We start from the raw sequence: 17,346 nt of genomic DNA, 5'->3' as shown, positions 1-17,346 counted from the left end.
TTGTGCCAGTTTGGGCGTTCAACTCTGGTTTTGGCTCCTTTTCTGGCGCTGGACGCCAGATTTGGGTAGAAAGCTGGCGTTGAACGCCAGTTTACGTCATCTATTCTTGGCCAAAGTATGGACTATTATATATTGCTGGAAAGCCCTGGATGTCTAATTTCCAACGCAATTGAAAGCGCGCCATTTCGAGTTCTGTAGCTCCAGAAAATCCACTTTGAGTGCAGAGAGGTCAGAATCCAACAGCATCAGCAGTCCTTCTTCAACCTCTGAATCTGATTTCTGCTCAAGTCCCTCAATTTCAGCCAGAAAATACCTGAAATCACAGAAAAACACACAAACTCATAGTAAAGTCCAGAAATGTGAATTTAACATAAAAACTAATGAAAACATCCCTAAAAGTAACTAGATCCTACTAAAAACATACTAAAAACAATGCCAAAAAGCGTATAAATTATCCGCTCATCAATCACCAGCCCAATCAGCATCGGAGTAAGCCTGAAGAGACAAAGAGGAATGGGCAGAAAAATAAAGCCCATGAAAGAGAGTGCCTTTGATGTAGCGAAGAATGCGTAGAACTGCCGCATAGTGAGTAGTACAAGGAGCTGACAAGAACTGGCTAAGTACATGAACCGGATAGGCGATGTCTGGTCGGGTGACAGTCAAGTAGACGAGACCGCCAACTAACTGTCGATAGAGAGTCGGATTATCCAAAACAGTGCCATCCATAGGGGTAAATCGAACATTAGGCTCAAGAGGAGTAGACTCAGTGCGACTATCTGTAATCCCAGCGCGAGCAAGAAGATCTGAAGCATACTTTGCCTGAGAGAGATAGATGCCATCATCGGTGGAGATGACCTCGAGACCAAGAAAATAGCTGAGAGAACCAAGATCTTTCATCTCAAAGGTACGGTGAAGTGAGGCCTTTAGATCAGAGATACCATCAACATCATCCCCAGTAATTATCATGTCATCAACATACAAAGTAGAACAACAACTCCACATTCACTTTTACAAATGAAGAGCGCATTCTCATGAGGGCTAGAAGTAAAACCAAGATTGCATATGGTAGTGCTGAACTTGTCAAACCATTCATGAGGAGCTTGCTTAAGTCCATAAAGTGCCTTGCGAAGGAGACAAACCTTATTAGAAGGACAAGGATATCCCAGAGGTGGTTTCATATAGACTGTCTTTTTCAAATCCCCATTAAGAAATGCATTATTCACATCCATCTGACTGAGAGACCATTTTTTAACCGCGGCAATGGCAAGAAGAGCTCTAATAAACGTAAGACGAGCGACAGGGGCAAAAGTCTCTTTATAATCAATGCCATACTCTTACGTACAACCTTGAGCAACCAAGCGGGCCTTATAACGGTCAATAGAGCCATCAGAGCGAGTCTTGATCTTGTATACCCATCTACTGCCCACAACTTCCTGATCAGAAGGAGGATCAACCAGATCCCATGTGTGTGCTTTTTCAAGTGCTTGTAATTCTTCTTGCATTGCTTGTTGCCAATTTGGGTTTGAGGAGGCTTCTCTGAAATGTCTTAGGTTCATGTTGATGAAAAATAGTAGAAAAGCAATGGTAATCAAGAAGATGAGGAGGTGGATTCCTTACCCTAGAAGAACGAGCAGGAGGAGGAGGCATGACGGTAGGAGCAGGATCATCGTCCAGTCTGGAATCATCGGGAGATGTAGAAGGCAGAGGAACATGAGGCCGTGGAGGGTCACTCAAGATAGAACCTGTAGAATCATCACTAGGAAAAAGATCAACATTGGGGTTAGTAAACAAAGGTGACTGAGTAGTAGGAATCGACTCAAAGGATGAGAACCGAGAAAACATGTGATGCTCCCAGAAGACAACATGACGAGATATACGAATACATTTAGAGAGAGGATCCCAACAACGATAACCCTTGTGTTCAGTGCCATAACCAAGAAAACAACACATATGAGCCCGAGGTTCAAGTTTACTGTGTTCATGAGGCTGAAAAAGAACAAAACATACACAACCGAAAACTCGAAGAGAACTATAATATGGGGGGTATGATAAAGACGCTCAAAGGGAGTAATGTTACCAAGAATAGAAGAAGGGAGTCTATTGATAACATGAACAGCAGTAAGAACAGCTTCACCCCAAGTACGCTCAGAACACGAAGAAAAAAGGAGCATTACACGGACGGAGTCAAGAATGTGACGGGGTTTGCATTCAGCTCTTCCATTTTGTTGAGACGTACTAGGACAAGAAAACTCAGATAGAGTACCCTGTTCTGCAAGAAAAGGCTAAGAGTTTGGAATCACGGTATTTCATAGCATTATCACGTCGGAAAACCTTAATGACCTTGGAAAACTGAGTTTTAATCATAGTAGCAAAGTTGATAGAGATCTGAGGTAACTCATGGCGATTAGTCATCAAATAAACCCAAGTAAAACGGGAATAATCATCAATGAAAACGACAAAGTATCGAGCTCCGCCCATAGAGGCAGTGGGAGCGAGGCCCCAAACATCAGAGTGAATGATATCAAAAGGAGAGCAAGCAAGAGATGAATTTTTGTGAAAAGATAAAGCAGGTTGTTTGGCAGTTTGGCAAGAAATGCAATCAAAAGATTCATTTGGAACTTGACCTAAAACATCCTGAGACACAAGAGGACGCAATTTTCCTAAGGAGGTGTGGGCAAGACGTTGATGCCATAAGTGAAGGGTAGATGGAGAAGAAGCAGCACAGAGACTTGGTACAGGAGGAATATGAAGACTTTCGAGTTCAAACAACCTTCCGACCTTACGTCCAGTCCCGATGATTTGTCCTGTCCGAGGATCCTGTTCACGACAACCAGAAACAGAAAAGGTGACGTCAAAACCCAAATCAACAAGTTGACCAACAGAAATAAGATTGAAGTTTAATTTGGGAATGTAGTAAGTATCAGGAAGATTAAGAGATGACTGGGATATAGAACCCTTGTGTGTTGCGTGCAAGAGGGAGCCATTTGCAGTATTGACAGAAGGACCATTTGTAGTTGTAGACATGGACGAGAAAATATTACGCAATGGAGACATGTGATTAAAGCAACCCGAGTCAAAGTACCATTTAGAATTACCTGGAGGGGTCGATAAAGCAGTAGGGGTATTACCAGAAACAGAGAGAAGACGCTGTAGAAGAGATGCAATATCAGATAGAGAGACAGGAGACGGGTTGAAAGGTGCAGAGGTGGTAGGTTCAGTAGTAGCAGTAACAGCAGAAGTAGGCATAGGACGTGGTGGACGAGTAGGACAGGTAGTAATCAAATGTCCCGAGAGCTTGCAATAACGGCAGAACAACTGTGAACAATGGTAGCTAATATGCCCGTTCTGGTGGCATGTCCGACATTCAACAGAGGGGCAGACGGAGAAAAGGTACCCAAAACGGTTGCAGTTTTGACAGAATGTATCCTTTCTGTCTGTGGCAACAAAAACATCCGACTTTTTCATAACAGTAGTCACACAAAACAAAGAGAGGAGAGAAAACTGCAATTTCGAAGCAGAAAATGAGAAAACGGAGCGCGAAATCGGAAAGAGCTCACCAAAAAACCTTAGGGAGGGTCCCACTTGTCTGCCACATCAGCGAATAATGACACGTGGTAGCACCTGAGAGGAGGGAGAGAGACATGCTGGCAGCGAGCTGGAGGCGCGGGTCAGATGTGGTCCGGGTCGGACGGGTCGGGTCGGGTCAGGTTGGCCAAGGAAAGCTTCGTCGCGACATGTGGCAGGACCTAGGGCGTTGGATCGGCACGAGATCAACGGCTACTGAACCTTCTGGAGGCAAAACAACAGAGGTGGCCAGCTCACTTCCGGCGGCGCGTGACAGCGCGTCCGGTGGCGTCTGGTGGCGATGTCGGCGATGTTGGAAAGATGACGAAGAGAAGATCACAATGATGCCGGAGGTGACGAACCAAATCGTCGGAAACACAGAGAAAAATGAGGGCAAAGAGGCACAGGTGGAATCTGGAAGGGAGAGCAACCTGGTCGTGGCAGCGTCTTTCAGCGGCGCGTGGAGGCGCGTCTGGAGACGGATGGCGGCGTTTCTGGTTGCGATGGAATCACGGCGACAAGACGAACAAGATGGTGACGGGAGTGACGAACCAAAGCGTCGAAAAGGGAACGGAAAAAGAGGCCAAAGAACATTGCCGGAAAGGAAAAACAATGGGGCTATGAACTAATATTCATTGAAAAAAAAAAGGCCTAAGCTCTGATACCATGTTAGAAACAAGAGACTATGAGAGGAATATGAAAAGTGTATTATTGAATCTGATCAAAGGTACAATATACAAGAGGTATTATAGGTGCTAAATGAATCAGAGTAATAAAGGCATAGAATCCTATAATTAATATACAGATATACTATATAAAAATAGACGATACTAATTGATCTAAATTGATGCTAATGATTCTCTAACACTAACCAATCGTTAAATTTAAAATTAATTCATTAAAAATTTTATAAAATTTCTAAAATGCCTTTTTCTTTCGTCTTCTCCATTCCAATATTTTACTAAAACCAAATTTATCAGGCCCTTCCTTCACCACTCTCAATCTCCTTCCCTCCCCATTCTCAGTCGCTGCCAGATTCTTCCTCGCCAAATCTACTCCTTGGCAGCGTCGTCGTCATGATTATTGGGCTTAGTTTTGGATAACTACAAAATATTTTTTTTTCGGTAAGGAGCCTGAGGTCGTTATCAAAGATTGCTTTCTTGTAAGGGTTTGAGAGTATGGACCATGCATCCTTACGAGGGAGAAGGCGTAGGTAGAGAATGCAAAAGGGTTGCGGTGTGGATTAAGAGGGGATGTAGTCGAGATGATGTTAGTAGAAAATAACCTTGAGAATGCTGTACCAGTCAACGAGATCGTTGATCCTGGCCTCGCCGGCCACGAGGTGTCAATTACGGTAAGAAGTAGTTACGTGACTTCGAAGCGTGGGTCACACTCCCGGGCTCTGATGGTGAATGACTGAGCTTCATGCATGTCACGTGCACTCAGGAGCTTGTTGGCGTGTACATCCACTGTTCCGCTCCCGTCCTATTTTTCCTTCCATTGATTTGATTTTTCTCTCCAAAACACACTTATTCTCATTGTCTCACAATCAAAACAGAGTTGTTTTGTCCTTTTTTTTTTTATAATAGTACTAAATGAGGAGTAGATCTGGCGAGAAAGAATCTGGCAGCGACGATCTGAGAATGGGGAGGGAAGGAGATTGAGAATGGTGAAGGGAGGTCCTTATGAATTTGGTTTTGGTAAAAAATTGGGATGGAGAAGATGAAAGAAAATGGCATTTTAAAAATTTTATAAAATTTTTAATAAAATTAATTTTAAATTTAACGATTGGTTAGATTTATCAAGTGGAGTTAATCTTTCATGATTACAAGTCTTGTTTAAATTAGTTATGGTCAATTTTGTCAGCGCTTAAATATTTTATGGTCGAAAATAGTTACTTACTCTTTAATTTTTGACGAATAACTTTTAGATTTTTTTTTGTTTGATTTGTATATATTAAAGCAAAACCGTCATTTTCAAATTCTATATATAAAAAAGACGTCAGTTATGTTACTTTAAAATTTAATCGCGACTTTAATTTAAAAGTAATAAAAAGTCATGAATCTGTCATCAACTAGTTATCTATCTAACGCAGATAAAGATTCCAATCTTGATGATCTATTATTAGTTCTCTGATCTCTCTACCTCTCTCATATAATATAATATAATATATAGTTTATTATATAATGTGTGATAAGCAAGCTTTGTCGGGTAGTGTCAAAAGGATCAAACATATACAGAGCACAGTGAGAAGGGAAAGAGAGAGAGAGAGAGAGGAGAGATGGAGTTCTCTTCTTCTATGGCAATGAAAATGGGCTCTTGTGTTGTTGTTTTGGGGTTAATTACATGGGTATTGTATGTGTATGGTAATATTTGGTACAAATCAAAAAGGGTTAGAAGAAAACTCATAGCACAAGGGATCAAAGGGCCTCAACCTTCTTTTCTATGTGGGAATATTGCTGATATGCAGAGAATCCAAGCACAAGTTAACAACTTTATTGAAGCTCCGAATAACGGAAGAAGATGCAATAATAATGTTAATCATCATCAGTTTCTTGCACATGATTATACTGCTACTCTATTCCCATATTTTGAACACTGGAGAAAGAAATATGGTATGTTTTTCTTCTCTTCTCTCTTGATTCTTCATGCCTATGATTATTAGCTTCTCGTTTCAATTATCTAATTTGTTAGTAGTTCAATATATAGGATAATAAATTATAATAATAATAATTTATACTATTTTTTATATGTACACTTTTCTTATTGCGAATTCTACGGTAATTATAAATAAGTATCTAATTTGTCTCTAATTTATTTTTTATAATAAATTTTAAATATTTAAAAATGATTTTTTTATATTTTTAAATTAAATATTAATTTTTAATTTTTTTAAGATAAATTAGACATCACTCTTTAACCAAGCAATGACTTTGTTTATACCATCCCATAGATTATCAATAACTTAGTGTCCTTTATGATTATACAAAGAAGAGTTTATGCATTACTAGCTTAGGTGTATATTTTATGGTTGGTCCAGTTTTGTTTCTTTCTTTCTTTATTCTTTGCTTGCTTTTCTGTGTTTAAGTTCTCTATTGATTTTTTTATTTTTGTTGCTTTAAATTATTTTATAATTTCATTATTGTTACTAGACTATTAATTATATGTGGTATTGTTACATCAACAAAAGGACTTTATTTTGAAGTATTAATTCATTACGTAATACAATTGTTTTTGTATTGAAAATGTTGAAATATTGAGAGGCAATATTGGTCAATAATTTTAATTTTTATTCTTTGAATAAGCCACAATTTTAATATGTTAATAAGTGATTACATGGAAAGCGGAAACATTTAAAAAAAAAAAAGTACTCATCGGTACGGTAGTGATATTCTTCCAGAGTTCCAGAATGTCCTAGTTAAGACAACTTAGAATCTACTTAATATCATGGTAGTACTTGTTTATTTTTATTTAGTTAGGAGAATAAATATTTAAATTAATCTCCAAAAAATTTTGGGTTAAATATTTTGATTTTTAGTAATTTTTATTTTTTTAGAAATTTTCAAATTTTTTTTATTAGATAGATTGATTTTTCCGTATCATTTAATCAAATTTTTAATATACAGTTAGACAAATAAATTGCTAATGAATTTTATATAAGATAATCAAATTCTAAAAAATATACTTTAAAATAAATTATTTTTTTTAAATAACGGAAACCAATATCTATTTAATGAGAACAATTTTTGAAAATTTGTAGAGATAAAATAAAAATATGTTAGACTCTAAACTGTTTGATTAAAAATTTTTTGAAAATCAATTTGAGTGTTTATTTAATATTTTTGTATTTTTCACTAGAAAATTACCATTTTTTATATTTTCTTTTTAAAAATTTTCGGCAAATAATAAGCTAAATATTTTCTTAGTAGTATCATATTTTAGCTATCAATATATAAAATATCTACCAAAAGAGAAGTTATCAATAAAATTACATTCATCAAGAAAAGGTAATTAACACCGGAAGAAACAAGAAACTCTTACTAGGCTACTATGTTCTACCATGTTTCAGTATGAAAAATTTAGATGGGACAAAATTGACTACACAAGATTATAAAATTCACTTAGGTTGATATTTACAAAAGATTAGAATCAATATAGTCAGATTATAGTAGAGTAGCTCGATAGCTTAGGTTGGTAGTTTAGCAGTATGTATAATAAGTTGTCTTACTTAGTAAATTAACATCGGAATTAGTTCGAATAGTGTAAGGAGTTTAGTCAGACAGTTATTAATGTGTAGCTCACATTGAGTGTATATATATCAGTTTATAATAATGAAATCACATTTTTTGCCTCTCTTTAATTTGTTATCTCACATTTTTTGAGTCTCCTTCTCTTGCGTGGAGTAACTCCTCTGCCTCACCATCACACTCTGCAACCGAACAGAATTTTCACATGGTGCGGTCAGCATGGAGTTGCAAAAAGAGTGTAACCACTCTGCACAAGATCACATCCTTGAGGAGATTCGTGTGAAGTAGTGCTTACACGATTCGATCATCAATGGAATCGAACGTGCATGACGGAGAGGCGAATTCGGAGAACCAAGCGTTCTCGATGAGCGACATGCAGAAATTCGCGCGCATGATGGTCCAATTCAATGCATTTCAAGTACAAGCGTCAAGATCCAAGACAAATTTGCTGCAAGATTCGTCTAGTCATTTCTATCTGCACCCTAGCAGCCCCTAGAATTTCACTCACGAACACTTCATTAATCACATTGAACTACCATTCGTAGTCAAGGTCAGCGAAACTTTCCCTCAAATCGAAGAACAAACTCCAATTTATCGACGAAACCCTAATGAAACGAGAGAGGGACGATCCTTCCTTCGGAGCCTGGGATCGTTGTAGTACATTTGTTTTGTCATGGCTACACGGATCCCTCAGTCCAGAAATACTCCAGAGCGTCTTATGGTGCAACAATGCTTACGAGCTATCGATGGACCTGAAGCACAGGTTCGATCAAGAGGATCTGTTCAGAATTGCAGATCTAGAAGAGGAATTGTTTTCGTTGAGGCAAGGTGAACTCACCATCACTTCCTACTATACTAAGTTGAAGAGTATTTGGGAGGAATTAGATGAGTTTAGATCTATTGCAATATGTTCTTGCCTTCATAACTGTGAATGTAGAAAGAATCTTGAAATGATTAAAGAGTACAGAGAACAGTCCCATGTAATTAGGTTCCTTCAAGGATTGAACGACCAATATGCGAATGTACGCTTCCAACTCATACTTGTAACACCCTTACCAACTGTAGCAGTAGCCTTCTCCTCGCTTTTACCAGCAAGAGAGACAATTGATGCACTATATGGATCATGAAGCAAGAATGATGGCAAATGCTGTCACTAATAATACATTTGGGACTTATCAGAACAATGGAAGTAGTTCAATTAGAGGAAGAGGTAGGGGTTATGGGGGCAGAGGTAAAGGACATGGCTGAGGGACACCTAAATTGTGCTCTCACTATGGCAAGAATGGTAACTTAGTAGACACCTGCTATCATATGCATGGATTCCCACCACACATGCAAAGGAACCAATTCATAGGGAATACTGATGGCTCAAGTGTAATGAACTCAGTAAATTTCATAACTGCTGCAAGCAATGAAGATAGCAGCATTAATCCAGAGGGATGAAAAAGTCAGTCTTGATGGGCTGCTTTCGGACAAGCAAAAGGAAGCCCTACTTGCCTTGTTCCAAAACAATGTAGTGACCCCCCAAATAATGAAAATTTGGTTTCTGTACATGCACCGTCCGTAGGTACCTTCTATCTTTTATCAATTTCCAGCCATATTTTAAATTGTCATGACTGGATTTTGGATACAGGAGCTAGTGCTCATGTGTCATTCTCACTTGATTTCTTTCAATCTGTTAAAACAATAAAACCTGTTCAAGTCATAATGCCAAATGGTTCTAAGGTTGTCACAACTGTTTGTGGGACAATTTTCTTCTTAGCAAGCTTCTACTTGACTTATGTATTATATATTCATACTTTCAAGTATAATTTTATTTCAATTTCAAAAGAAGCTGATGCACTTTCTTGTTCCTTTTTGTTTAATGCACATGATTGTGAGGTTCAGGAGCGACATACCTTGAAGACGATTGGAGCTGCTGATCAAAAAGGGGGATTGTATACAATGCAGATCAAACTAGTTTTGGCAGCAGCACTATAACTGATGCATACAATAAAGGGTGATGTAGCTAAATTTGTGACTCTTGTACACACACACAATATCATTCATACATTAGATGATGCAACACTTTGGCATCATCGTTTAGGACATATTTCATATAATAAGATACAACAAATGAGAATTGCATATCCATTCATTACATATCATAGTAGTGATGTACCATGTTCTCCATGCCACTATGCAAAGCAAAAAATGCTTGCCATTTAATGAAAGTCACACCAAATCTGAAAATATTTTTGATTTAGTGCATATGGACATTTGAGGACTTATAGCTATACCATCTATTTCAGGCCACAAATATTTTCTCACAGTGGTTGAAGACAAAAGTAAATTTACTTGATTATTTTTTTGAAAACCAAATCTGAAGTCAGAAAATTGATTGAAAGTTTTGTCCAACTTGTTGAAACTCAACACAATAAAACCATTAAGTGCATTCAATCTGATAACGGTCAAGAATTTTTTATGCCTTCATTCTACCAAACCAAAGGTATTATACACTAAACCAGTTGTGTGGAAACTCCACAACATAATGGAGTGGTAGAAAGACGACATCAAGAAATCTTGAACGTAGCCAGGACACTCATCTTTAATTCAAACTTACCACTCTATTTTTGGCACTATGCCGTGGCTCATGCTATCCACATTTTAAACAAAACACCTCACATTAAGATAGCACTTTGTAGCCTTTATCAGATCTTATATAATACCTTACCGGATATTAAACACTTCAAAGTATTTGGTTGTTTGGTTTATCCATCAACTTTGGTTTCTCATAGAAGAAAGCTTGACACTAGAACTAGAAAACATGTTTTCTTAGGATTTAAGTCAGGAACCAAAAGATATGTTCTACTAGAAACAAAAACACGAGAGATACTAGTCTCAAGGAATGTGAAGTTTTATGAACAATTCTTCCCTTTCAAAAATACCATTGGTCCCATTTCTTTAAAAATAACTACTAACTGTAAGTCATATGAATATGTTAATCATTTTTTCCACCATGATCCCACTTCGGATCCCTATACTAATACACAACGGCTGGATAATATAATGTTGCCAGCAGCACCTCATTCACACCATCATGTACATGATACGCCCCTTAATCTGGCCCCGGTCTTTGATTGCACTCACACACCCATGGTAGCATCTCAATTCACTCCTTATGCATCATCAATTATTCCTAATTCACGTTTTACACCTCATTTACATTCATAAGATTCTACTCACAATTGTAATTTAGATACATCGCACCCACCTGTACAAAATTCAGCACTATCTAATATGCAGCCAGAGGTGCGATGATCTACTCGAATTAAACACAAGCCTGCCTACCTCCAAGACTACCATTGTATGCAATTCACCACCACTGATCAACAATTCTCCAGTTAGTGCCACAAAAAATATCCTCTCTCCAATTATGTGTGCTTGAATTCTCTTTCAGCAGGTCACAGGGCCTTCTCGATTGCTTTATCTACTAACATTGAACCACGAAGTTATGAGGAGGCAATCACTCATAGTTGTCGGAAGAAGGTAATTAGTGATGAACTCAATGCTCTTGAAGAAAACAAGACATGAACATTGACTTCTCTGCCCAAAGGAAAGAAGGTGATCGATTGTAAATGGGTTTTTAAGACCAAGTTTAAGTCTAATAGTGAAGTTGAGCGACATAAAGCCAGATTAGTGGCAAAGGGATTCACCCAAACTATTAGGTTTGACTTTTTCGATACGTTTATTCTTGTGATTAAGCTAACTACTTTGAGAGTCTTGCTCACCATTGCTTCGACTAAAAATTGGTTTGTGCATCAGCTCGATGTTAATACCGCATTCTTACACAGTGACTTGCCCGAAGAAGTGTACATAAAGCCACCCTTAGGTCTTCAAGCTCCACCCAGTTCTGTCTACAAAATACAACGCTCTTTATACAGACTCAAACAAGCCAGCTGCCAATTAGGGGTGTTCATGGGTCAGGTTAAACCGGGTTTGATGTGATCCAAACTCAATCCAAAATATATACTAGGCCTATTTGTTAGACCTGAACCCGGCCCTGGACCCGATGAAACTTACACACTTTCGGGCCACAATTACACCGAGTGAAAACCGAGCCGTTAACATTATATTACCTTGATACCTTCTTGTAAGCTAGCATGTAAAAATATCCAAATTTCCAAGACTCTAACCATTATTTGACAAGGTAAAATTCACTTAGAAAAATATAACAAGAACCAACACTTCTCTAAAATTAAAGCATAACCACAATCAATACTAATATTGTCTAATAACACCAAATATTTAAGTCAATACAAATAACACAATATTATGCATTAGTCTAAAGTTTTATGCATTCTAAATATAAAACATTAATTTATAGTCTTATAATGACTAATAACACAAAATATTAAGGTTTACAATACTTAAATTCCACATAAGAATAGCCATCATTCATCAATAGCCATTAATGTTGTCAACTTGTTCCTTGTGATGTGGATTCATTAGTGAAACCTACAAAACATATAAAATTACTCATTTTTCATATAAAAGATTATTACTTGAAATAAAGAAGTCACAAATAATAAAGATATCATAAATGTACCTTCAACAATTTTCTGACTACTATCAAATTGATCAAACTCTTGATCTCCAGCTCCTTGTTTAGAAGGACACAACCAACTTTGAGTGCATATTAAAGCTTTAGTCATTAATGGTGACAAAGAGCTATGGAAGATATCAAGCACACGTCCACCGGTGCTAAAGCTTGATTCAGAAGCAACAGTTGAAACCAGAATATCTAAGATGTGATGGGCTATGAGAGAAAGAATCCTGTATTTTGAAGCATTCACTTTCTACCAAGTCAATATATCAAAATTCTCATCTTCTACAGTATCCTTGGCCAAATATCTCTCTACATCTGACTTGCCATTTGCATTAGCATTCTCTCTTTTTTGTTTTTTCCACATATTTACTCTATTTTTAGAAACGCCCTTGACATTAGCTGAGATTTTAATATTGTCATCTAATACAACACTAGATGAATCTTTACCACCATCTCTTCCTTTATCATCGGCAACCTCTTTTTCATAAAACTTATGCAACGTATCTAATGTGAGTTTAACAAAACCAGTCATACTAGTAGACACTTCCTTGTCATAAACATCCTCCAAACACCAATAGAGATAATCTAGTTTGTACCGAGGATCCAATACAATAGCAACAAGTAACAATGGATTAAATTTGTCAATCGGTCCCCAATATTTATCATATTTATATTTCATAGAGCATGTCATACTTCCTAACAATTCAGAATGATTTTGGCTCCAAGATGTTAATTGAGAAGCAACAGATGCAATTTCATGAAAATATTTGTTCGATCTAACATTCAAGGAAGATGAGAAACTCAAAGTTATCTCATAGAAGATTCTCAAAAAATCAATGAATAATCTAGCATGTTGCCAATCAAGTGGTGTAGGTGGACCAACTTTCTTTTTTCCCCATTATCCTCTCCAAACCATCTAAGAAAATCAGGTTATTGATCATAAAGTCTATCAAAACCTTTTTCGAATTTCTTGGCATGTTCCAACATTAGAAAGGTAGAATTTCACCTAGTTAGAATATCCAAGCACACAAGACTTTTAGATTCAATCAATTCAGCCTCAATGCAATCTTTTAAATTTTTTAGTCCTTTGAGGAGAGGACCTAACATACCTAATAGCATTTCTAATGCTTTCAATTGAAGTTTGTTTCTCTTTAATTCCTTCATTCACTATCAAATTAAGAACATGAGCACAACATCTTATATGCATATACTTTTCTCCACACACCAACTACCTCTTGTACCTAATTTCATTTGAAGATAAGTGATAGCTCCATCATTGGAACTTGCATTATCTACTGTGATTGTGAAAACTTTTTCAATTCCCCACTCTCTCAAGCATTTCTCGATTTCTCTTCCTATTGTATCACCCTTGTGGTTCTCAATTTGACAGAAATTTATAATTCTCTTTTGTAACTTCCATTCTTCATCAACAAAATGTGTAGTCAAGCTTATGTAATTATAATTTTGATTTGATATCCAGCAATCTATTGTCAAACAAACCCAAGCACATGACTTTGCCAACCATTCTTTTAGCTTTTTCTTCTCATCTAAATAAAGTTGAAAGCAATTTCTTTAGACTGTCATCCTAGATGGTACTATAAATCTTGGCTCAAATTGATTTAACATCTTGCGAAAATCCAATCCCTTCAACAACTTTAAATGTCATTTCATCAAGTACAACAAACTCATCTACAGACTTTTAACAATCTTCCAAGTTATAACTCTTAAAGGCTTTGCATAGATCCTCTTCTTCCTCAATTTTGGGCATATAGCCATGAAGTGTCCCCTTCTTCTCCGCTTTAGTAAATATCCACTTATGAGCATTTTTTAAGTGCTTATTTAGAGAATTTGTGCTATGTTTAGTAGGATGACAACCGTATTTTTTTTGGCAATGATTACCTTTAGCCTGGTGTTGTCCCTTTGTCTCAGTTAACGGAAGTTGAGTAAAATGTTATCAAACATACGATTTCTTTCTCCTACGAGCAGCTTTTGAATTCTCAATGTTTGTATCCTTATCTTCTTCATCAACTTGTGGTTCAGCAGGAGTTGTGGCGGCATCAATAGCAAGAGCAGGAATATTTTCAGCTTCAATTTCCATTGCTTTATTCTCCTCGATAATTTGTGGAGGAATGCAATTATCTCCTCTTCCCATTGTTCGTTATCTAAACAAACGAAATCAAGAACAAATTCAACAATAATCAGCAAATTATAAAGACAGAAATCTTATAATAAAACATGAAAAAACAAATCAGTAAACACAAGTAATAATTTAGAAATCAGTAAAAAATTAGTGAACACGGAACAAGTAATCAGTAAACATATTAGTAATAAAGAACAACTCAGAATAAAAATCAGCTAAACAAATCAGTAAACACACATCAACACCCACACCTAATTAGTAAAAAAGCAGTAAACAATAAACACAAAATAAGTAATTAGTATACACATCAATAATCAAGAACAACTCAGAACAAAAATCAACTAAACAAATCAGTAAACACACATCAACACCCACACCTAATCAGTTAAAAATCAGTAAACACAGAACAAGTAATCACTAAACACATCAGTAATCAAGAACAACTCAGAACAAAAATCAGCTAAACAAATAAGTAAACACGCATCAACACCCACACCTAATCAGAGTTCTAATAATGAAAATCAACACCCACATCCCTAAATTCACAAATTTTGATAATCAAAATCCCTAATCCCTAATCAGAATATTAATTAAATAATAAAATTAATTACTTATCTGAGAAGAAGACCGAAGAAGAGAGCGGAGCAGAAGGAGCGGAACTAGTAAACAGAGCAATGGTGGGGCAGTAATAGAAAAGAGGACGACCGGGCCAAGCACAACAGCGTCACATCACCGAGAAGCAGGGCAACACCATAGGTCGTCACCATCATCAGTCAAACGAGGAGCTTTGCTGGTGATTGGGGTGAGACACGGAGGGCTGAGAAGACGAGTACGGGAGGAGGGGGCGACTGCGTGGTGCGTGCTTGCTGGGAGTGTGTCTTGCGTGGCTGTGTGCTGGGGGATTGGGAGTGGGTCGTGGGGAGAGAAAATGAGGTCAGGGGTCACCGAATCAACCTGTGCCGTGGGGACTGGGGACTGCCAGACTGGGGAGTGGGGAGTGGGGAGTGGGGGTGGGGGAGTGAGGCTGAATGGCTGAGCCGCTGAGGGAGGTAGTGAATGGACTGAATGTGTTGTTGCCCTAGCCCCTAATTTGAAATCTATAATTGTGTATGATGACCGAGCCACCGGGTTGGGTCCGGGTGACCCGAGCTATGGCCCGGTCCCAGTTTCAACCCCTTCCCAGATTTAATATTTTCTCTCCAGGTTAATCCCGGGTCGCTTTGGGTCCGAGTCTTCGTCGTCTGAAATCCTTCAGGCTCGGGCCTTCGGGCCGGACCGGGCCGTGTGCACCCGTACCGCCAATGGCACCAGAAATTATATTACGTGCTCATTCAGTTTGGTTATTCTCAGTCCAAGGCTAATAGTTGTTTGTTTACTAAGTCCCAGATAACTCTGATTTATTTGAATTAAAAAAAAAAGAGATTCGCCCCCTTTTTAATTGATTAGGGGGGTTGGTCCCCTTACGACACATGAGAATGCTCTAATTTGTAGAAACGTATGTTTCTATATATATAGACCCAGTCTCTGGTTCGACAAAAGGTCGAATTATGTGTAATAATAGCATTGTAGCAGCAGCGGGTATAGTTTAGTGATAAAAGTGCGATTCGTTCTACGGACCCCTTAAAAGTTAAGGGATCCCGCCCTCCTTTGATTCATATCTCGATCAAAAACTTTATTTCTTACTTAAAGGGATTTTGAATCCTTTATTCATCTCAATGAAAAATTCAAGGAATAATCTAAATTATCGTAATTTGTATCTAAGAAGAATCAATTCTCAATTGACAAATTGAATGTCCATGGAGTTTTGAAAAATCCAAACATCTCAGAAATAGATAAAGAGGTAGGAATTTATCGAACGAACCGCACTCCTTCGTATACGTCAGGAGTCCATTGATGAGAAGGGGCTGGGGAAAGCTTGAACCCAATTCCTACAGTGATGAATATAAGCGCAATTGAGATTCTTGGGGAGTTATACATTTGTGTATTGATAAGACCATTCTATTCATCCCCACTAAAAAGAGCGATTGATAATCTCGATAACCTAAACAAAAATACAGAAGTGAGCGTACCCCAAAGCTATCCTCTCTTCCCCTTTTTTAGCCAACCCCTTTTTTTCACCTTGAATTGGTCAAAGCCAATAATCTGATAAATAGAAGGCAGAGAGATCAGAAAGATACGCGGACGACTTGACTATAGTATAGGTCGGATGTTTCCGTGAGTAGTAAGCAGCAGATCTCCCCTCATTGATTTTGGGAAAGCAGGTGGCCGCCTGTGAATATGAGTTTGTCGCTAGGTATTTGACCAAATAGGATCGTTCAATTCCTATAGAACCTATCACTAAAATACCCCTGGGGGGGTAGGGCTAAGCGGAAGATCTTGGAAAGATCAAAGAAAGAATCTCTTCTTCCTCTGTAAAGAATTCTTTTAATAATTCTTCTGAATCTAATCTTTTCAAAAAAGCGCGTAAAGTCCTCTTGTGTTTACGAGCCAAAGTTTTAATACAAGAAAGCCGAATTATATATTTTATTCGATACAAACTTTTTTTTGAGGATCCATTATAATAATGAGAAAGATTTCTGCATATCCGCAAATACCGGTCAATTATATCAAAATCAGATGAATCGGCCCAAACGGGCTTACTAATGGGATGTCCTAATATATTACAAAATTTTGCTTTAGCTAAAGATCTAATTAAGGGAATAATTGGGACTATTGTATCAAGTTTTTTCATAACAATTTCTATTAGAAATGAATTTTCTAGCATTTGACTCCGTACCACTGAAAAGTTTAGCCGTACATTTGAAAGA

General features: G+C 37.5%; 1 protein-coding gene across 6 annotated transcripts in view; it reads left to right on the top strand.

Moving 5' to 3' along the window:
- Positions 1-5,681: 5,681 nt before the first annotated feature.
- LOC112764084 (cytochrome P450 714A1) overlaps positions 5,682-17,346 on the top strand; it is a 28,742-nt gene continuing 17,077 nt past the window's right edge. For 2 of the 6 annotated variants that reach the window (XM_072222698.1, XM_025809608.3), the window contains exon 1: positions 5,682-6,179. In XM_072222698.1, the coding sequence (XP_072078799.1) occupies positions 5,846-6,179 (334 nt within the window). In that variant the 5' untranslated portion in view covers positions 5,682-5,845. The remainder of the gene's footprint in view (positions 6,180-17,346) is intronic. The other 4 variants (XM_072222696.1, XM_029294455.2, XM_029294456.2 and 1 more) reach the window with 4 other exon arrangements.

The sequence above is a fragment of the Arachis hypogaea genome, chromosome 17 (genome assembly GCF_003086295.3).
Source record: "Arachis hypogaea cultivar Tifrunner chromosome 17, arahy.Tifrunner.gnm2.J5K5, whole genome shotgun sequence".
Taxonomy (NCBI): Eukaryota; Viridiplantae; Streptophyta; class Magnoliopsida; order Fabales; family Fabaceae; genus Arachis; species Arachis hypogaea.
The sequence above is the reverse complement of the archived record's forward strand: the minus strand, read 5'-3'. Positions and strand labels throughout refer to the sequence as shown.